This window comes from Zalophus californianus, chromosome 1 (genome assembly GCF_009762305.2).
Source record: "Zalophus californianus isolate mZalCal1 chromosome 1, mZalCal1.pri.v2, whole genome shotgun sequence".
In the NCBI taxonomy this organism is placed as follows: domain Eukaryota; kingdom Metazoa; phylum Chordata; class Mammalia; order Carnivora; family Otariidae; genus Zalophus; species Zalophus californianus.
Window position 1 is genome coordinate 64528117 of NC_045595.1, and position 22125 is coordinate 64550241.

Here is a 22125-nt window from a genome sequence, read left to right on the forward strand (position 1 = left end):
CTAAGGGAAGGTACAGGATTGCTTCCAATTATAATGAATTACTTAAATCAAGATCTGTGTAAGATAAAGAGAATGGATGTATATGTATTTTTTATATATTAATATTGTATATTTTAAGTTATATACTAGGCCGGAAGCTCCATCAAAGCAGAGGGACCATACCCATGTTGTCACTACCCTATTAAATATACCTCTAATATTATTATAGGGCAAAAGGGATATACAGCATTATCAATGTACTCGATATGTAATGCATATATTTAATATGTTACTGCTCCGATGAATATTAGGATTCATCTCTGTTGTAGGAGAGAGAAAACGTATTCATTTACAAATAAAACCTCTTGCCCACTTAGAAGGAAGAAAAGACTAAGGAAAAAAATAAATGGATTGTGTGCTCAGAAAGTATTTTTTTGTAGTAAATATGAATTTAGGACCTCATCATTAGAAAAGTTGGATTAATTTGTTCCCTTTACACTTGGCAGAAATAAAAAGATTTTTAAAAAAATGTCCTTCACTTTTCTAGATTGAACTACATAGTCTAATGCCTTCCCCTTTATTGATAGACCATTTATTATCACACTTGTAGATTAAAATGATAACTCTGCATTGTTCCTTTGAAAACCCAGAGAAGAACAAGAAGAATTTATCAGTACTCCTGTACTCACACCAGATCTGGTTTGCTTAGGCCAATAAATATATGAAATGTGGGTTCTTGCCCCTCTAGGCCAATTGGTTTCACATAGCTCCAAATTTGGTCCCTAGCCAGAGTTACCATCTACTCAGATCAGTCATTACAAATATGAGTGCCATCACCCACTGAGTCACCAAGCACAGAGACTCAGGAAGATGACTTAGCACAAAGACATCCACACAATAGTAAAAGCAACTCAAAGTGTACATCATATCTAACTTGATAAAAAAAAAGTACCATGTACAGACATGAAGGAAAATAAATGTTAGTTATATTAATCAGCACAGAAACAGAACTTCAAGTATGTGCTTTATGACTACTCTGGGATCAAATTCTCATTACATGCACAAGGACCAACTCCTCTTGATGACCAGACACCTCATTACCATTGTCTTCCTGGTTTCTGGTAGGAAGGGACCAAGACTGGGCTTAGGAGGGATAGGAAGGCATTTGTGGTTATGTTCATCTATGAGGTCTATGATTCTACATACAAATAGATATGAAATTCAATTCTGGACCTCACTTTGCCAGTGCTAAGGTGAATAATCAGTAGATAGAGCTATAAAATACTGTTTCAGTGTATAAATAGAGATCCATAAATCAGAATTAGATGCATTATTATGAATCTCATTAATGCTAACTCTAAAGCAGCAACTTAAATTCCCTCTTTTGGGAATTTTGAGAGCTCTTGACTTTGGGAGGCTGATTTGAACGGGTAGAGAGTAGAGGTAGAAGAAGTCAAGGAAATCTTAGGTTGCCTTATCGGCCAAGGGTGTGGCACAAGTCTAAAGGAGTTACCCATCGCCAGAGTGAAGCCTGCAAACTCCAGCACACTAGTTTGCACCCAGGAATAGTGGTGGAAACTGCTTTGCAGACAGGTCAGCCACACTGGCATTTCCTCCCATGGAGGTGCAGGGGGCATAGGGAGAGGGAAACTCAAGCAGAGTTCATGATGATCACCTGCATAGGGAGAGCTTCCTTCTGAGGCATCTTGTATGCTGAGGCTAAGGACTACCCCAAATCTTTTCCTATACGCAATATTCCCCATTAGCTCCAAGTGAGACTATTATCACATCCCTGGGGCATTCACAGTGGCTAAATAATGATTTTGCCAAGCTTTGTCAAAGACGGGTCAAATAAATCAGAATTAAATGTGAAAAGAGTAAAGGTGAATTTGGTACTTGAAAGGAAAACAATCAGGAATCGAACACCATACCCTTGAAGAGGATGGGTTTTTTCCCTCTACCCCCACCTCCTCTGGCTTTCTTGAATTTCAAAGGAGTTTTAAGAACTCAAGCCATCTGACCATTGGTGAGTGTGTGATACTTTCTACTCACAATCTGGTCTTTTTTTAGTTCCTCCTTCCAAACCCAGCCATCCTGAGGTGCTAACAGAGAGACTATAAGAAAACATTGATGCAGGACAGCAGGGCACTGAGTGCTTGTTGTTTTATGAGTTTTCTGTCCTCCCCTCATTTTACAAAGTTCCTATCACAGATGAGCCATTTCATTTTTATTATCTCTTGGATCCATTTACCTTCTTAAGTTCTCATAAAACAAAAGAAAAGTTTATTAGGTAAAGTTGAAACAAAAGCAAAAATTTTCTGTGTACCTTCTGTACAATTTTGTTGGTGAGTGTTTCGATCAGATGCACACACTCCTAACATCTCTGCGGTCTATTTTTGTCTTTAGAAGACTATCTATTAACAAAACTAATGACCACATCTGTGAGATCTGGATCAACACTTGAGCATGTCACATTGTTTAGTGATAATGAAATTACGGGTTCTATCTCTTGCCAATGATTTATGCCCCCTTTACTTACTTACAATCCATGAAAATCTTAGAGTATTTTAATCATGTCTTATTTCCAACTGCAGGAAAAGCTTTGAAAATATTCACTAAGTTCCTCTTTAAGTAGATTGGAAACCAATGAAAATGCAAATTTCATCAACTTTCTCTATAAAACACATGTAATTTTGTGTTCTACTTAGAGATATTCTGGAGTCTTCAGAAAGCATGTCTGCCTATTGGATCTCTTCCCGTACATTCACTCTTTCTCAATTTGGGTTTTGAACCAGTGTGTTCTTTCACCTATGGAGCTTTGTTATTTCCATTGATCCCCTTGGAAAGTTTCCTGTCAGTGTAGTGTTTATACTGGTGTTGTTATTATCACAAGTTTTTCTATGTGAAAAGGATTAAAAGACACTTTCCTCTGCCCATGAAGGTTAAACTCATCGGGCAAAACTCTCACCCTAGGTCAACAGAGTAATTTCCGTGATTTCTGTGCTGACTGCCAAAGCCTTAATGAATTCAGATAGACATCTCATCAAGTTAGAAAATAATAAATGGCTTCACTGCCTCTGTGTGCATTTTCTCACGGTCCATTATTTAACACTAAAGGGACAGACAAACTTGTCTTCAGTGGGAGTTGCCTTCAGAATCATTCAAGATCATAATTGGTCCCAAACCTTGATTCATTTTTTTACTTGGGTCAGGAGAATTTATCCTCCTCTCCTCTCCATAAGAGAAGTTAACAACTATATTTTATACCATGTTTTTTCTACTTGTTTCTCCTTCACTGGCAGAGGGATGGTTTGACATTTCTAGGTTTGGTTTTTCTGTTTGTAAACATGACATTAAATGTGGTATGTTATCTGTCTGCCCATCAACGAGCTATCTGCGGTACAGTTTGTGAGGCAACGGGCTTAATGGAAAGGGTTGCAAGAAGGGTCTTGTGTGAACGGCTCTTCCAAGAAAGGTCCCCCTCTAGATCCATACCTCTCGTGAAATGTAACACTGTCCCTGTACATCTTTCCGATGGCTGTGCTCCAGGGGCAACAGAGATGGCTCAGGGAGAACATCCGGGAGTCGACAGAGCAGCTCGGAGAATGAGCTCAAGTGGTCGGACCACCAGAGGGCCTGGAGCAGCACAGACTCTGACAGTTCCAACCGCAATCTCAAGCCTACCATGACCAAGACGGCAAGTTTCGGGGGCATCACGGTGCTGACCAGGGGTGACAGCACATCCAGTACCAGGAGTACCGGGAAATTGTCCAAAGCAGGTAGTTAGTACTGAATGGGTTTATGTCCTGATGTATTTCCTAGATTCCACCCAACCCATACAGTCATTATCCCCTCTGGCTTCCAGTTAATTAATGATGATGATATTAATTGCTGGGATACCTGGGAAGTCAGAAGTGCAATGAAAATACCAACCCTGTCTCTTCCTAGCTGTGTGCCTAGGTCAAATTACCAACCTCTCTAATCTTCGGTTTCCTTATCTGTTGTCAACCTAAAATTGTCAGGAGGCAATAATTGACCAAGAGCATTTATTTGGGATCAAAGCATTGCAATTCAGGGTACACAGATATGGGTAACAACCTAAATGGTGTCCCACTTGGGAGCAAAATCAGGGGTTTTTAAAGCAAGAAGGGAATGCTTGTATATGTTGTTTACAAAGAATTTTTGATTGGCGTTGGCGGTACAACTCTGATTTTGATTGAATATAATTGGTTTCAAAGGTTATCCCTAAGCCGCCTCTTACTGTAGCATGTTGTAGGTATTTGAGCTGAGTCCTTGGTGTTTTTGCAGTTTGGCCCGGTTCAAAAGTTCATGGTTCTACAGGTGAGGACGTGTCAAACACCCATCTCCTTAGTGGCCTCCTGACTCCATTTGAAAACCTCTTGACATAAGCGCCCCATGTCATTTCAACTTTCACACTATGAAATGTAGGTTGTAATAGAATATGACGTTACCCCCCACCACCGCCCTAGCAAACTATTGTATGTTAAATTTCAACTATTTATATACAAATGGTTACCAAGGCACCTGCACAAGGTAACTATTTAACAAAAGCTAGCTATTGTTTTTAATTTAATACTATGATCAGTTTCTTAAAACCACACTGTAAGGTAATTATAATATTAATAGTTTTGGCTGCTGCTTTGGCATGCTGTTAGTCTGATTGTGGGCAAGTTATTTAACCGATTTGTGTCTTGGTTTCCTCATCTGAGAAATGGGAATAATTGTATAATTAGGGACCTAATTATACAATAGGGACCTAATAATAATATAGGGACCTATATTGCAAGGTTATTTCAAGACTAAAAGAGTTAATATACACAAAGCAATTAGAATAATACCTGGCAGGTTATAAGCCCTCAATAAACACGAGTTCATGTTTATTTTTATTACAGCCACAGGGAAAGTGAGCCTCAGAAAGGCTTAGAGTTCCAAGTAGCCAGGTGCAGGTATCTCTTTTTTTTAACCTTGTGTTTTTCTTCTAAGTGAATAGTGATCTTTTGAGGTAGGTAGTTCAAGTTTGCATGGACAGTCTTTGGGAGGTGAGCACTAATGAGAACCATGATCTGGAAACAACTTTAAACTGATGGAAACTTTAATACCATTAAAGGAGGTTCATATGAGTCCAAAAAATCCCCATCATGGTCTGCCATCTCTAGCTCCTCCGTCTCCAAAATCCCTCATCATTGTTTTCAAATTATTTTCAAATGTTCTCAATCAAAGTATCTCTTAGAATCCCAGGAAGGTAACAGATGACCCTTCAGTAGTTCTCCATGAATTCAGTGTGTGGTGATAATTTGTAATGTTTCTGTTTGGTTTGGGTTTTGCCTCAGAAGTTCGGAGCTAGGGTGGGGGTCGAGAGCTGTGATTCAGTGACACACCCTGGGTGTTGGACACACTGGGGATGCATTCACAGACCTGGGGTTGTAGGGAAGGGACGGGGATGGTGAATGGCCAACACTGACCAGAGATTAGACATGGGTTGTCCTAATTTGAGAATACTTTCCTATTCAAGCTTCACACTCACACTAGGGGGCACTCTTTGTGAAATCTAGGCTTATTATGCTAATGGTTTAAGATAATTATGTTGTTGAAAATGCTCCTAAGAAATTATCTCGTGTTTTCCTACACAGGCAGAAAACTAATAGCATTTAGTCACAGCCACTACTATATATATACATATTTCCTTCTCCTTGGAAAGATTCAGGTGGGCTCACCCTGCCTTCTGCCCTCTGTCGTATCACCAATTGGTGAATTCTTGATGTCTTACTCTAATTAATTGCTCTTATATCCCACTATTGCAGCAACTGAAGTCAAGAAAACCCACTGTGGTACACTTGAGCTCTTGTAAACTAAGAAAGGTTAAATAGCTTTAAATCTCCTTAAAATGCAGAAACTAAGGACCTTAAATGGTACACTTAAAAATTCCAGCACACCAAAAGAGCTCTTAAGATTTTTAAATTAATCGTCATTGTCCATACACCCACCCCCCAATCACTTCCAAAGAAAAGCTCTTTGGAAACATTTAAAACACTTCAAGAATGCTAAAATGCCATGTTCTTTGAAGAATGATTAGAAATTTAAGTGCTTCAGACATTTTTTTCCCTTTTAATCTAAGTGTCTCCTTTTGAAAGCTTGTCAAGGTGCAGGAACGGAAAGCAAAAAAAAAAAAAAAGAAGAAGAAGAAGAAGAAGAAAAAAAAATTAAAGGCGATCAAGATAGAATGTCAAAACAAGCTTACAATTTCCCAAGATGGTTTTATGAAGCAAAGCTGTCAATTTTGCTGTCATGGCTCTTCAGAACAGCACAAGTTTTCAATTTTTTGCCTCATTATTCTCAGTGGAATTGCAAACTCTTTTTTTGACCTTTCAGAAACCAAGCCTGGAGTTGTGACATTTAAGTTACTCTTCTCCTCCTCTAATTGCATAGGTTTGAGCTTTAAATAGATAATGATGAGACTTTCTTCAGGTGGGGACATGCTTTCCTACATTTTGGAAGGAGCTTATTGCTGAAGTCTGAATGCAGAAGCTCATGCTCTGAAGGCCTGGGCTGTCTTTCCCTTAACATATCCCTGACACCGAGCTTAGTGACGGTCACCTACCGGATGTCCAGCACACGGCTCCAGGGGTAGATGATGTCATTTTGTCACAACATCCTCCTCGTGGAGAGGACAGGAACTGTGCTTGTACCATAACCTCCGCTGCTTCTTGGTCGCAGCTATGAGGTTGGGAAATGAGCATGACATCTCTTTCTTTCCACCCTGGTCAAAGGACACTGCTTTACTATCATCCTCTCTCCATCTCCAGAGCAGGGGTTCTCGACTGTAGGTGCGTCAGAATCACCTGAAGGATTTGTAAAAGCACAGATTGCTTGTTTTCAAACCATGCTTTGAGAACAAATGCTCTGGAGAAATAAGATATCCTTATGTTTTGTTTTAGTAATTTTACATGGCATGGTATTTTGTTTTTGGGATCCAAGCATATTCTTGTTGTTGTCACCTTCTTGTCTACATTCCAGAGTATTTTTGGAGCCAATGCAAGACACCTCATCTCTCCACCACTTCCTCTTCTTTGTGTTTATTTTCATTACAGTGCTAATGCATCCTGGATGTTCTCTTTCTCCTTGTAATTTCAGAAGCTTTAGGTCATTATATTGAATTTTCTGACCCCTGAATCTGGAAATATTTTCTTGAATTATTAATTCAGGGAAAAATACTTATGGTTCCGGGTCCTTATAAAAGAAGAATTGCATCAGACAAGATAAACAGACAAGGAAGGTTCTATTCATAACTATGGCAATAAGGGTCAAGACTATTGCAATAGGGGTGAAAGACTGAACTCATCCTTGCACTAACAACTTACAGGGGAGTTTGAAGCGCTGTAGTGAATCACTGGAAAAGCACTGGAGAAAGGTGGACAGGTGGTTGGTGAATTCAACTAAGTCATCTTTGCTGATTGGTGCTTATCAAAGTCAGTCTTCTTTCTACCCTTCCACAGAAACTGGCAGACAAGGGCACTAGTTCTCTTGATTGTTACATTTCAAAGAGATGGTTCCTGAATCCTCAAGAAAGATATACCTGGGTTAAGAGGCTAGTGGAAGATTTACACCATAAAGGGGCAGAAATGCTCTAAGAAAAAGGAGGTAGAGGGAAGCTCCTCTGGAAGAAACCCATCTAAAGTTTGGTCAAGCTGAGAAAAACTTTAAGGCCATCATCCTGATAGCTACTCACAATTTAGTGTGGTGACTTATATTTTACAAAAGAGGATACTAAGGTCGAAAGAAGTAGTCAGTTTAGGGGTGCCTGGGTAATGCAGTCAGTTAAGCATCCGACTCTTGGTTTCATTCAGGTAGTGATCTCAGGGTCATGGGATCAAGCCCCACGTCAGGCTCTGGGCTCAGCACAGTCTGCTTGAGTTTCTCTCTCCCTCTGCTTCTCCCCTCCACAATCTCTCTCTCTCTCTCTCTCAAATAAATAAATCAATCTAAAAAAAAAAAAAAAAGAAGTAATCACTTCCTGAAGAAAACACAGCTAGTCAGTGGCAGAACAAGAACTAAAACTCAGAATGCTTCCTCCCTGGGGAGTAGGGAGCTCCAAGGAAATCTGCCCACACCCCTCCTCTCTGCCCAGTCAGTTTTCCATTTTGTTCTGCCTTACAATCTTTTACACAACCTTTCCCCCCCATTTTCCCCTTTTCCTTTATCCTGTCTCTCTTGGGTGTTCACCAGAGTCCCCCATCAGGCACCCTGAAGTCTTGTCCCTACACCTTCCCCTCAGGGTCCAGATTCCACTCCTAAGCATCTGACTTGGGGCAGCATTGACTTCCTATGCTATATCTCCTAGAACTTGGCACAGTCCTGGTCAGGGCCCCAGCCCTACCTACATGTCACTCTGGAGTAAGGCGTGGCCCGTGTGCTCCTGTTGCCTGGGTTTGAATGCAGACTCTGCCACACATGAAGTATGCTTGGGAAATTTACTTAACATCTCTGAGGATCAGTTCTCATTTTCAAAATGAGGTTGCTGTGAAAATGAAACTAGGTAATTCACATAGTGATTAGCACAGTGCTTGTCACATAGACATACTGTTTAAATATTTGCCATTGTTAATATTCAAGTCCCTGAGAAAAGGAGACTGGACACACTTTAACTCTCAGCACCCAAAGCAGTAAAGTTCTCAAATATCAATTTCACTTTTTTTAATTTTTTGAACACTTCTAATCCTGTGCCTTTTATTACCATCGCTAGCATCCATTTTTGATCAAGAACTTCAGTAACACTGGCTGTGTGCACAGCATAGACTGATGTTTACAGGCTGTTCAAAGCTGGTTGTAAGCCAGCCAAAAAGGCCAGTTACTAACCTTGGCTTCATGGTGGTTGCTGAGCTATCCCCCCAAAGAGGGTTCACTGTCTCCATCTTTGCAAGTGTTGAGAGTTTAAGCTAAATCCGTCTCCTTTCTATCCTTTTAACCTGTGGAAACAGATTCTTTACATTGTCTTTGCACCGCATTCTCATTGTTCTTGTTGAAGGTGCTGCTTTTCTCCTGTTGATAGAAGGACATGATATTGCACATCAGTGATTAATAGCCAACTTCTGAAAGCCAAAAAGAAAAAACACTCTGGATTTTCTTGTGGCGCATCAGCTGTGTGCATCCATACCCTCTCCTAACCCCCCCTCCCCTTGCCAGCACCAGCTGACACCTCAAATTACTCAGGACATGCCGCCTTAGTCCCAACCCTTTCCTGCTGTCTGACCCCTCAGCCTGGAGGTGGGCTGAACCTATTTTGTATGAACTTCAGCGTTTGGAGGCAGAAGGTTTTGTTATTGTTTATTGCTCTTGCTGTTGTTCTTTCTGCACTAGTGTCAAACTTGGACTGTAGCATCGAATCACATGGGGCAAGTTCACAAACACACCCTGCAGTTTGCCCTGGGGTTGCAACCTTGGGGACATCATGCCAGGATGCACTCTCAAAACGACTCTTAGCATTTTCAGATCTCCTTTTAGATTCTTTATTTTTCCCCCATACATTACTCAGAATCCATCAGCATTCTAAACTTGTTAGATGATGCATCCTGAATTAACTTATAACTTTATCATTATTAATAATCAAGACGTGGGAGAAGAAGAGAAGGTTCCCAACTGAGAACACTGGTGGCAGTCCATGGCATACGTATATGCTTGCTTTCAGGAAGCAGTGTTGGGTCACAGTTAAACCTAGATCAGTCTGCCTAGCTCACATCCCACTCTGTCACTAGCTGTATGAGTCGGCTTTAGTTATCAAACATCTCTATCCTTCAACTTCCCTATCTGTACAGCCAGTAATAGTACTTATTAGTACAGTGTGTCCAGGTGCTCACACATACTAAGTGCTCAATAAATATCACTGTCTTCCTTCTCGAAAACTATGTCCTCCTCTAAATTCTCTCCGATGGCCCCTCTTCTCTGCAATTACATGCCGTATTCCTATCACTCATTTTTAAAGGTCTCCAATTTAATTCAAGGGCACATTTTAGAATCTTGAAAACAATGTTAACTCTTCCTTATATATGGTTTCCCTTTAATGACACAGAGGAATGCATTTTTAATGACATAAATCGATAGTTGTGAGCTAATAAATAATTTTAAAAATTTCTTGTACTATATGATATCGTCCAAATCATCTGTTAGTTAGAATTCACTGATATAGAAATGGGGCTTGGTGCATTTTCTCTTCAATGCTCTGGTTAATATTCAGTGCCCAGAACAGCCGTGGTCAAGGGTGCCAGAGCTCCTTGACTCTGGTCATGGTGAAGGGCAGGTAATGCCTAATGGACGTGGGAGATACCAGGTGTTTCCTTGTCCACAGTTGAGGGAGAGGGAGATGGTTGGGCTAGAGTCCACCTTGTAATCCAGTTACCTACATGTTTGCAAAATACACAGTCCACAATCCTCCCCATTATTTTACTCTTCTGTGTCGTCTAAAGGATGATCCAGCATTCTATGAAGGCCAAGCCCTTCTTTGTCTGCCTCTTGGACATATTAGTAAGATTTCTGTGACTATGTGAAATACGTGCCTTAAGCACTCGCAGTAGGAGTGACCCAGTTCTTCTACTCACCTCTGTGGGGAAAAGATTATTTCTGGCCATGCCTCTTCAAAATGCAGCTTTATGGATGTTGGAAAACCAGTACCTTAGAGCCATGCCATCCATGATCAGCACATTCTAGGACTCCTTCTTAAACTGCAGTCTCTTTAATATCCACCTGGCATTTTATTCTCCTACCTCCAGTAAGACAGCCCTCTGGCTTTAATTACTCAGGGTGATGGGCATCTCCAGACATGGAGTCCGAAGCTTTAGGGTACCATTTACCAAGGTACCACCCTATGGGCATGTGAGAGGCTGAAAGAGAGTGCTCATTCTTAACCTCTCTTGTCCCAGGAAATGGACACATCTGAAAAATATGTAGCAGATATCTCAATAAAATGTGAGCCCCAAATATTGCTCTGGTCCTGCAGCACTCACCTCGCATGGTTTAAGGATGGATTATGTAAACTAGGCATTTAGATCCAGAGCTCTCTGTGTTGGATGATTTTCTGATCCTTTTCTTCTGTGGCAGGTTCTGAGTCTAACAGCAGCACAGGCTCCTCGGGGTCTCTGCCCCGCACCCACGCACCCCTGCAGGGCACGCCCCTGGCTGCGGGCGTGGCCGCTGGCTCTCCGGGCTGTGTGCCCTATCCAGAGGGCGGAGCAGGGGGCCAGGCAGCCCCCAGCACCAGCTACATCCTCCTTCCACTGGAGGCTGCGACAGGCATCCCGCCCGGAAGCATCCTTCTCAATCCGCACACAGGTTAGTTCCTTACCTCTGCTATGGCAGGGACTCAAGATCAGAGTTCTGTTCTTGTGTTTGAGCTTATAAATTCGTCAGCAAGTTTTCTTAAAATTCCTGAGCAGGAGAGCTAGGTGCACGAACCATTGTGTAGGGTCTTGATTTGGGAAGAGAAGATCTATAGCTGTAATCTCTATCTCTATGTTGATAGCAATATTGATATGTAGTGATAAATATAGGTTCTTCCCAGAAATATCCACTTTTTCCTCTGTCCTCTTTGTGTTGACCATGGTGTGTCTCAGGTATTCCTGGGAGCTAAGACCAGAGACTGTAAAGTGATGATCTGGGAAATACTAATTAAGATACTGTGTTTCGCAGACTAAATCCCGGCTTAGCCTCTTATTATGTCAAAAGTGTTTTTGCATCCAAGATATTTCACAAACTTGAAATATCAATTGGGACACATAGCAGATTCTTACCTAGAGGGGCGCCTGGGTGGCTCAGTCGTTAAGCATCTGCCTTCGACTCAGGTCATGATCCCAGGGTCCTGGGATCAAACCCCGCATCGGGCTCCCTGCTCCGCGGGAAGCCTGCTTCTCCCTCTCCCACTCCCCCTGTTTGTGTTCCCTCTCTCGCTGTGTCTCTTGCTATCAAATAAATAAATAAAATCTTTAAAAAAAAGATTCTTACCGATAGAAGTTGCTCTTTTGCCTTAGAATTTCACCCAGTTCCACTTGGGGAATAAGGAATAGCAGTGACAAATAGGACATAGGGAACAAATTCTTATGTATTTTAGGGATCCTAGGACTAGACTGGTTTTGATGAGGTTTGGAAAATTGGTAACTTCAATGATGATTATTTTTTCCATGATCAATGGTTCTTTATTTTTTAATTTCTCTAGTGGTCAGTTAACTTCCACACTGATTCCAAAGAACCAAGGGCATTGGGCAAATAGACTGACAAGCATCTGCCTCATAGGGGAAACTTCTCAACCAGGGGGAATTGTGCCCATGCCTCCAAGGCCATTTTGCAATATCCACCGACATTTGATTATCATGACTGAGAGAGGAAGGAGCTGCTACTGGCATCTAAGAAGGTAGAGGCCAGACATGCTGCTAAACATCCTACAATGCACAGGACAGCCCCTTCCAACAGAGAATTACCCAGCCCAAAATATCAGTAGTGCTATGGCTGGGAAACCCTGGGTTAGAAGGCTTGACATTGACTAGTTGCCTCTTTGGAAGCCTTTATAAGTAATTGGAAAAAAAATTGAATTATCTCAAAAAATGTCTGTGGTTTGGTTTCAACGATTCCAGAGTATTTCTGTGATTAGCTAAACTTGAAAAAGCAAAAGTGAATGAGAATCTCATAAAAGCAATCTGACTCAATCTTTTCACGTATATAGCACTACTAGTAATTAGGAAATTCAGAGAAACATGAGAATGATAGTAAAATAGTTACTTGAATAATTGCCACATTTTCATGAAAACATATGGCACATTCTCAAGGCAGGGTGTTTGATGGAGACATTTTGAAAATGCCATAAGCTTGAGGGAAAAGAAGGCATAATCATTTTATTGAAAACCATTTGAAAGCTTTCAGAAGAGATACTTCTAAGGAGAATATTAGATTGCTTTTATTTTTTTTGGATCATTGGAAGCACTAAAAGGAAATTAAAAGAAAACCAGGATTATAGTCATTACTCTGGGCACTGATCGAAGTATGGTCTGACTCCGTTGGCTTAAATCCCTTCACTTCTAATTGAGATGGAGGGCTTGCTGACAAGAGCACACACAGGCATTAGTTTTGAGTCATTTGTTTTAAGCAAAATTGCCGTGTTTCAAAAAAGCTCAACAGAGTATTTTTTAGGGTATAATGAAGAAATGTTATTTGTAATGATATAATGGTTATGCATGTGTTATGTGTATATTATCATGTATAATCTTGCTTATAGAAAAAGAAAGAAAGTGATTTTTGGTGTCAAGTCCCAATTTCTTATGTATCAGATCCAGTCATTTAGAGCTGTTACCAAAATATCTCCTTTGAAAAAGGATCCTAACCGAGGAAAAGGATCTAATCACACTGTCGAGTAGCTTCTCTGTATGCACCTCTCTGATCTGACAAATGCTTGACATTAAAATATCCCAAGACCAGAAGGAAAATATATTAATATATTGTATACCATGGTTGAGTGGTAGGATCGAAGGGGAATGATGTTTCTTCTTTCCTAGAATGTGTTTATTTTTGTAAACTGAAAATATGTATGTGTGTGTGTGTACAGATCCATCATGTATTCAGATATGTGTGTGTGTGTGTGTGTGTGTGTGTGTGTGTGTGTGTGTGTGTCTATGGTGTGTATGTGTGCATGTCTCTCTGTCTGTCTATCCAACCATCTATTTATTTAATCTCCTATGATTCTACTATTGAAACTGGAAATTTGCCTCCTTTGGATTGGAACTCATCTTTCTCTGTCATTGTTGTGAACTCCTGAAATCCACACCTCTCCCCTTCATTAAATATGCGGTAGAAATTCTTTGGGGTTAGGAACCAATGGCATATGACTAGTTTACTTCTTGTGTGAATAGCCCTTGGGATTCATTTCCTTGTTACCAGCTCATTTATAAGTTCCTTGTGGGAAGGGGCCATTCTTGGCTATTTTTTTACTTTACTAGAGTGGATAACAAAGTAGTCTTAGGCACTGTGCTCAAAAATTACATAGTATTGAAATAATATCTACTACTCATTTTATGTTGATGTGCATAGTAGAACAGTTTTATCTAATATATTTGAGATTGTGGTTCATGTATGAAACTATGATAAAATACCTGTCTTTTATTTTTTTTTATTTCAGTATAGTTGGCGCACAGTGTTATATTAGTTTCAGGTATGCAACATAGTGATTCAACTTCTCTGCCTGTTATGCTGGGCTCACCACAGTGTAGCTCCTATCTGTCACCATACAGTACAATTACAGTATCAATGATTAGATTCCCTCTGCTGTGTATTTTATTCCTATGACTTACTCATTCCATAGCTGCAAGCCTGTACCTCCCATTCTGCTTCCCCCATTTTGCCCATCCCTTCATCCCCCCTCCTCTGGCAATCACCAGTTTGTTTTCTGTATTTATAGGTCTGATTCTGCTTTTTGTCTGTTTATTCATAAAGTATCTATCTTAAGCAGACAGAAGACAAGCAATAATTTGAGAATACCAAGGTGCCTGCCAGTCATGTCTACCAAATGAAACAAAAATGAAACTTCCTTTGTGGGCACAATTGACTTGCCTCTTCCTAAGTACCAAATATTTGGCAACCTGAAACCAACCCACCCACATATCTTCTCGCAGTTCCCCAAATGCGATCACATTTTATTTTGTCTGGCCTTAGACTCTGCTCTCAGCCAGTCTGTTTCTAACTCAAGACCTCTGGCCTATCCTTTCTTTGCTTTTCAGGCATCTAGATGAGTGAGCTGCTGCAGAGGCTCTTTTTCAAAGTTATCCCCGTATAATGTATTCATCCTCACAAGGCAAGCCTGGGTTTGACTCTTGAGTTTGATCTTCTTCCTGCTGTCTTGGACTTGGCCTCCTTTTAGAAATTTTTAGCAGAAAGCTCATCTTTGTTTGGCTATTTTCTTTCAATTTAGAGCTATCCAGAGATGCCAACAGGCATTAACATCCCCCAAGTACTCATTAATCCCCATATCTCTTGTTTCGCCATTTCGCTTTGCCTTCATCTGGCACAAATTCACAAGTGAGTGATGTAAGGGCATGCCATCGGCTGGGACTTTGCTTTGAGCAGCCTTTTAGGGCTCATCTCTTTGAAATACTCCTGATGGATCCTCCTAACACTACACTTTGTATTTTTCACAGGCCTTCTGGCATCTATTCTACTTCTTTCTTATTTTTTTCCACCTCTTTCTTAAATGTACCATGAAGATTTTGTGTGTGACATGGCCCTCAACGTATCTTTGTGAGATCTGAATTGACCTTTGTCTATCCATAATCAGCAGCATCCTTATGATTTGATTGATCACCTTCTAAGGACTAGGAAAGGAAAAATCTCTTTTTCTCATGCCCTCTCTATCTTTTTTATTTTTATTTTTTTTTATTTTATTTATTTTTTTTTTTTTTAAAGATTTTATTTATTTATTGGACAGAGAGAGACAGCGAGAGCAGGAACACAAGCAGGGGGAGTGGGAGAGGGAGAAGCAGGCTTCCTGCTGAGCAGGGAGCCTGATGTGGGACTCGATCCCAGGACCCTGGGATCATGACCTGAGCCGAAGGCAGACGCTTAACGACTGAGCCACCCAGGCGCCCCTCTATCTTTTTTAATAAATACCCTTCTGCCAAATACATGGCAGAAATGCTTTGGTATTAGAAACCAAGAGCATTTGATTACTTTGTTTCTAGTATGAATTGCCCTTGGGTTCATTTCCTCATTACCAGGGTATTTATAAGCTCTTTGTGGGGAGGGATCAGACTCAGGTTTTTTGTTTTTGTTTTTGTTTTGCATCTCCGGAATGGATAACCAAGTCTTAGTCTTCATGCAAGGCTCAATAATTATATAATAGTAAAATTATATCTACTGCACAGAATGCCTGGGTGGCGCAGGTGCTTAGTATCCAACTCTTGGTTTCCACTCAGGTTGTGATCTCAGGGTCCTAAGATCAAGGCCCACGTCGGGCTCTGCCCTCAGAAGGGAGGCTGCTTAAGACTCTCCCTCTCCCTCTGCTCCTCCCTGCCACTCGCTCTCTCTAAAATAAATAAATAAAATCTTTAAAAAAATAATATCTACTGCACATTATTCATGTTGATGTGGAGAGTGGAGAGGTTTTCCATCTAAGGCCATGTATTGAGGGGAATGAGCACTCGGCCAGCTTGTGGCAGCCCGACTTTCCTGCACCCTTTACCTGTGCCAGCACACATGCCAGGGCCTGCCAGGCATGCTCGCACAGTTCTGGACATGAAAACCTCTTTTAAGCTGGATGGTCCTAGGCCAACTGTCTCTCCTTCCCCTTCGGTCTTCAGCAGCTGTCATTCAAACTAATTGCCCGTATCCAGTTGTAATTGCATCTGGACTGGCAGAAATGGCAGCATCTAGAGAGGCCAGCATTGCCTGACTTGAAAACCAATAGTCGCCTGTCCTAAGTCTCTTAGGAAATCATGTAATCATGTCTGTTCCCTTCCCTGGCATATCCATCTTACTTGTTTCAGTCTCTCAGGTCTTTCCACCCCTTCTTAGTGAGTATAAAAGCAGTCTTCTATTCTCTCTCTTCTCTTCCAGAAGAACCTGCCACCTCTCTCTACCTAAGGGAGTTCTGAGTACTTTTCATATGCAATTATATGGAAACCTTTCTTTTGCCTGCTTCATAGCACATTAATAATATTTCACACAGAGGATCTAAAATTTATCAAAAAGGACATTTGAATAATTTGTGGTTATGTTTCTCACCCCAATTATGGTCCGTTTTTTACGTTACCTTACTTCTCACTGGGATAAATTGGAAGTCATAGGAAATATAGTAAAGATCATTTTATTTTTACTTTCCGTCTTTGGGGAGAAAAAAATGTGTTGCAGATTTTAAATCCAGAAGAAAGTTATTTTTTTAAAAAAAGTATTTAAAACAATTAAATGTATCTAAAATTAAATGACAGTGATAGGAAAACAAGTGCCTATGAAGAACATTAACATTTTTTTAAATACCTCTAAATTTAGTCATTGTTCTGTGACTATAATTCTGGCACATTTGCTTTTCCATCACAGCACATTGTGATTGGTTATGAAACTGTTGTCAGAACTTCCTTAGTTCATGAATATGCAGCATTTAAGGGTTTCACGTTGCACACACACAAGTATATTTGGGCTGAAAATGTGGGGTAATGATGGGTACACTAGGGTCCCATTACAGTTCCTAACGGGCCTGAAATTAAGTCCTGGGAGCAATTGGTTTGGCTTCACTACAACCCCACTGTTTGCATTCCAAACCTACTCTAAAATATTTTCTCACGGGTAATTTGTCAAACACACATACCTGGCCTGTAGCCTTGGCAGGTATTTGAATGTATGAACCCCTGTGTGAACACTATCTGGAAGGAGACATAGGACATGACTAGTCTCCCAGGAGGCTCCCTCCTGCCCCCTGAGAGGTCCCACTTTTCTGACTTCCATTACCATTAAGTTCTGCCTGACCTTGAAGGTATTAGAAATGTAGTTGCACGTTTCCCTAATGGCTGCCCTTTGGGGACTGGTTTCTTTCACTTGGTGTATATAGGCTAATTATTTCCCATTTTGTAACAGTCTGTTCTTGTTGGATACCACACATTTTTTTTTTCTCCCCACTAGAATACTATTTCGTTTGGGTCAGTTTTTTTTTTTATCTTCATTCTAACCTGTTGTGTTTTGTTGCTAATTTTCCGCATATCACTGGTGATCTTTGGTTGTTTTTCATATATGTTATTAATGAAAAGGGCTGTTTTCCTCAACCATCACATGCTCTCATGAACCCCATATACCAGAACTATGTGAGGGGAGGCTTTCAGCTATGTGCTTGGGAGGAACTTAGCAAGCTGCCTCTGATATCCCCTTAATGCAAATCAGCATATTCTGATTCTTCTCATTCTTTACCTGCCAGTCCTGGCTGTGATTCCACCTTAAAACATGTCCCCCACCCCTCCTGACTTCTCGCGTGTTAATGATTTTCAGTTATGATTGGACTTTTGTCATCAGACCTTGTTGTAGCACGTACACCTTGTGTAAACTTGGATACTCCACTGAAGTTATTTGGTGTGATGGGAAGTGAATGGACTTTGGCGTCACTCTGACCAGGGCCATTTCCTGACTCTCGCGTACTGATTTGGCCTTTCTGAGTGAGTTGCTTGGTCCATGCGGGCACTAATGTTTTTGTCTCTAAAGTGGGATGAGATCGCATGTCGGTGGGGTCCCTGGAAGAGCTGAGCTGTGTGTGTAAGGTGCCCGCCACACTGGAACTTGATTGGTTCTCCCTTTCTTTCCCTCCTCTTTCCCTCGCTTCCATCTGCCTCTCCTTTGGCTCCTTCCTTTTTCCTGTGACTTCTGGTGGGCCTTCATTGCGTCCTGTGCGACATAGGGAGATGATACTGTCCTTCCTCCCAGAGTCATGCTGGGGATCCGATGATACTATTTTGTAAACCATAAAATATTCCTCAAATAATAGTAATAACAATAGCGAGCCATGCCATCATTTCAAAAGGCAAAACAATGTATATTTGCTTCACCATCAGGAGATGATGCTGTGATGCTTATATTATGCATCATCTTCAAAATCTGAACCCCTGCGTGCTCCTTGTTGTGTCTGTTTAGAGAAGCGAGCATGTGGATGTGGTATGTTCTGTTGTGTGTGTATCGGGAGCACTGATCGCCATTCTGAGTTGGCAACAAGCCGAGTGGAAGAAAAACAAATGTATTGGTAAATAATATGTAAGCCAGGGTAGCCGGAATTCTGTAAAGGGAAGGCAGCCCTATCTCTCAGTGTGTGCGATCTTGCTGATAATGGCGAGGTGCAGGCGGCAAACACACGGTTTCGTGAAGATTGCTTCTCCACAGGCCTTCTCCACTGGGCGCCACTGTGCACAGACGCGCTTAGCTTTAGCGAATCTCCCTGAAGGCAGTGGATTTATTCGTTGCTTCTTAAATTGCTCTGGGCTTGCACCGTTAGCTAGCTTAAGCAGATAGGTCATAAACAGGAAAGTCTTCATGGTGGTGAAGGTTCTGCTGTCCTAGATTTCCACCTCCCTGCCCCTTTACCTTGGGTTACTTGTTGCATATCTATCAGTATGGTTCTTCCTGCTAAAGGCGAGACCGAGGAGCTCACCTGAACCCAGCTCCGATTCCATTGCAGGCCAGCCCTTTGTGAATCCTGACGGAACCCCTGCAATATACAACCCCCCCACCAGCCAGCAGCCCCTGCGAGGCTCGATGATGGCGCAGTCCCAGCCGCCGCCGCAGCAACAGCCTTCTCCTCAGCCACCCCAGCCACATATGGCCGGTCCGCTGGTCACTCAGGTAGAAGCTGGTGGGAAGGCGGGGAGGGGAGGTGTTCCCAGGCAAAGGCTGCGGAGTTCTCAGAGCAGCGACTGGTGCCTTAGGAGGAGGTGATACTTTTCACTGGGGCCACTTCCACCCACTCATATGTAAGACCTGGCAGCCTAGAGCACTTGATGGCAGGTTGATAAGATTTCATCTGGATGCTCAAATTTAGATAGACGTGAATGCCCCATCCAGTGATTTGCATGGTGAGCACACTGCGCTAGGGAAAACGAATGCCAAGTTGTCTCTGAGGCCTAGATGCTACTTCTAAGGCATCACGGAGCCTGACTGAGAGACTGAACCCATAACCTCAACCAAGCTTTCATATCATCCTGCTCACTCATTCCCAGCACAGACCAAGGACTCATGTCTGCAAAGGGATAGTACTGAATGCTTCATCAATTGGAAGAACAGATATCAGTCCATTCTGAGGTGGCCTGCCTGTTCTTCAAGAAATGTAGAGTGGTCCTCCCTTCCTAGAGCAACACTTGGAAATAGCCACAGAAATCTGTAGTGTTCCCAGGAGGTTGCCAGAGTGAACCTCATTTGTAATTTTTTCCCTTACTTCTCAGTCCCTGTGCAGTATCTTTAGACCCAGTGGATTTGACTAACAACAATGACATGAAAAGTATCGCAGTGACTTCTGAAGGCAGTGTTCACTCTGAGCAAACATGCCTCCTGCAAGGCTGGCTGGCTGTGCTCTGCCTGGCATTGACTTCCCGTCGGTGGCTGGTTCCCCTCTCTGGAGGGCACTGAGCCAAGAGGACCTGTAGGGTGGTGTAGGTGGTGTGCTTCCAATAAGCCAACCTTCCTGTGGGATTTCTGCCCCCCAGTGCTTCCCCGTTACCTGATCAGCTTTTTCTTTCCTCCAGTCGGTGCAGGGGCTGCAGGCTTCCTCCCAGTCAGTGCAATACCCAGCGGTCTCTTTTCCTCCCCAGCATCTCCTGCCTGTGTCTCCAACTCAACAGTTCCCCATGGTACCGTATTCCATGTGTGCAACCTTTCCCCTGGGAGAGCATGTCCACCAGTTTTATTACTTTCCTGTGCAGGGCTGGCTGATGCTGGGTGGGTGCCCCGGGCTGACTGTGAGGGGGCATGAGTTGGGGTCTCATTCCAGAACGTTGCACCCCATCTCCAAAATAATGGTTGCCATTCTGTCATCTGTTCCACGCTTGCTGATTCTGCAATTGGGTACCCTTTTAAGAATTTACTGGCTAAGCAGGGATTGAATGCCCTGAGAGTTTGAAGTCAGAAACAGAGAGATGTGAACTCAGCGTGATGGCTTGGGAAACAGCTTAAAGTTAGTTGAGGTGGTCATCACTCTGTGCTACTAATGTGGGGGGTTCCCCTAGCTCCCTGATCCCCCACTCTCCCTTCCTTTCCCCACAATGAACTAGGTCCTTTTGGACATCGAGAAGGAGCATCGCCCCGAAATTTCAGTCCAGGCCAGTAAAAAATACTCCCCAATATATCATGACACCATGATGGCTCCATCTCTGTAGCAGCTGTGGGTGATGGTGAATACAACCACTTCTGCCTCTCTCCAGAAGGCAGAGACTGTGGTTACTTCTGGGAAGCCCTGCTGACCTTTCAGGACCAAGGACACCAAGCCCTCCTTGTCTCAGCACCATCCCGAGGATCTCAAACCCTTGGTGAAAAAATAATGATTTGTTTCCATTGGAAGAGGGAGATTCGGTCAAATTGTTTACCATCTCTTATCCTCCAGATGATTAAAATCTTATTATGTTCTCTTGTTGTTCTGGACAGAGAATTCCTTTCAGTTATTGTTTCCAATTGGTACGCCCTCCCTTGCCCACAGTGACAAGAGTGTGGCCTGTGCCTGCCTCTGTGTGCCTCTCCCATTACTAAGCTGCTCTTGCTAATTTCCTCTTTGTTTCTGGGCAGAGAGACGATGTGGCGACACAGTTCACCCAGATGAACCTGAGCCGGCAATCCTCAGGAGAGACTCCTGAGCCCCCATCTGGTCCTGTCTACCCGCCGTCTCTCATGGCACAGCCAACCCAACAGCCAAGCTACGTCATTGCCTCTACAGGCCAGCAGCTCCCTACGGGGGGGTTCTCAGGCTCTGGACCTCCCATCTCCCAGCAAGTCCTCCAGGCCCCTCCCTCACCACAGGGATTTGTGCAACAGCCTCCACCTGCACAGGTGAGTGTGCTTTTCCTCACACCTGTGACCTATAGCTTGTTCGCTGGCTGTTTTGACATCTACATTTCCACGTAAAATATCACCAGGTCAACCTGGTGTGGCTCTTTCTGGTCCATATTGATATTCCCCACCTCCAGAACCTGATCTGTCCTATTCAGCAGTTGTGCAAAGCCGTGGGGCTCAGAAAGTAAGTTGAATGAAACTGACCCAACTTCCCATGATACAGTGCGGGGAGTGTCCCATTTTCCAGGCTGCTGGTACGGGAGCCACGCAGGAAAGCATTCCCTCCCATGCAACGTCCTGCTCACTGGATTGCCTAGAAAGGGAAAGTAGGAAGGAAGAAGAGAGCCTGCTCCTGGGGGACTTTCAACTCTCCCCTGCTGCTGCTTGGGAAATGTGTTCTTTCCTTAAGCATTTTCTGGAGCTAATCTGGGCTCCAGGCAGGAGCTCCTCTAGGAATATAAAGGAGGAAGCTAAAGGGGACATCCACTGTCCTTTCCTCTCCCTAGGGGGAAGCAGAGCTCCTGCGTGCTCTCATGGGTAGTCATTAATCATATTTAATTGACTTGAGCATGTAAGACACCACAGATCACTGATTTT

The 22125-nt window shown here is 42.5% G+C and overlaps 1 protein-coding gene across 22 annotated transcripts in view; it reads left to right on the forward strand.

Annotated features, from left to right (window-relative positions):
* The window catches only part of ARPP21 (cAMP regulated phosphoprotein 21), a 154100-nt gene that overhangs the window by 77925 nt on the left and 54050 nt on the right, over nt 1-22125 (forward strand). For 14 of the 22 annotated variants that reach the window (XM_027586141.2, XM_027586140.2, XM_027586145.2 and 11 more), the window contains 5 exons: nt 3529-3761; nt 11089-11319; nt 19172-19335; nt 20232-20336; nt 21265-21525. In XM_027586141.2, the coding sequence (XP_027441942.1) occupies nt 3529-3761; nt 11089-11319; nt 19172-19335; nt 20232-20336; nt 21265-21525 (994 nt within the window). The remainder of the gene's footprint in view (nt 1-3528; nt 3762-11088; nt 11320-19171; nt 19336-20231; nt 20337-21264; nt 21526-22125) is intronic. The other 8 variants (XM_027586146.2, XM_035722310.1, XM_027586149.1 and 5 more) reach the window with 5 other exon arrangements.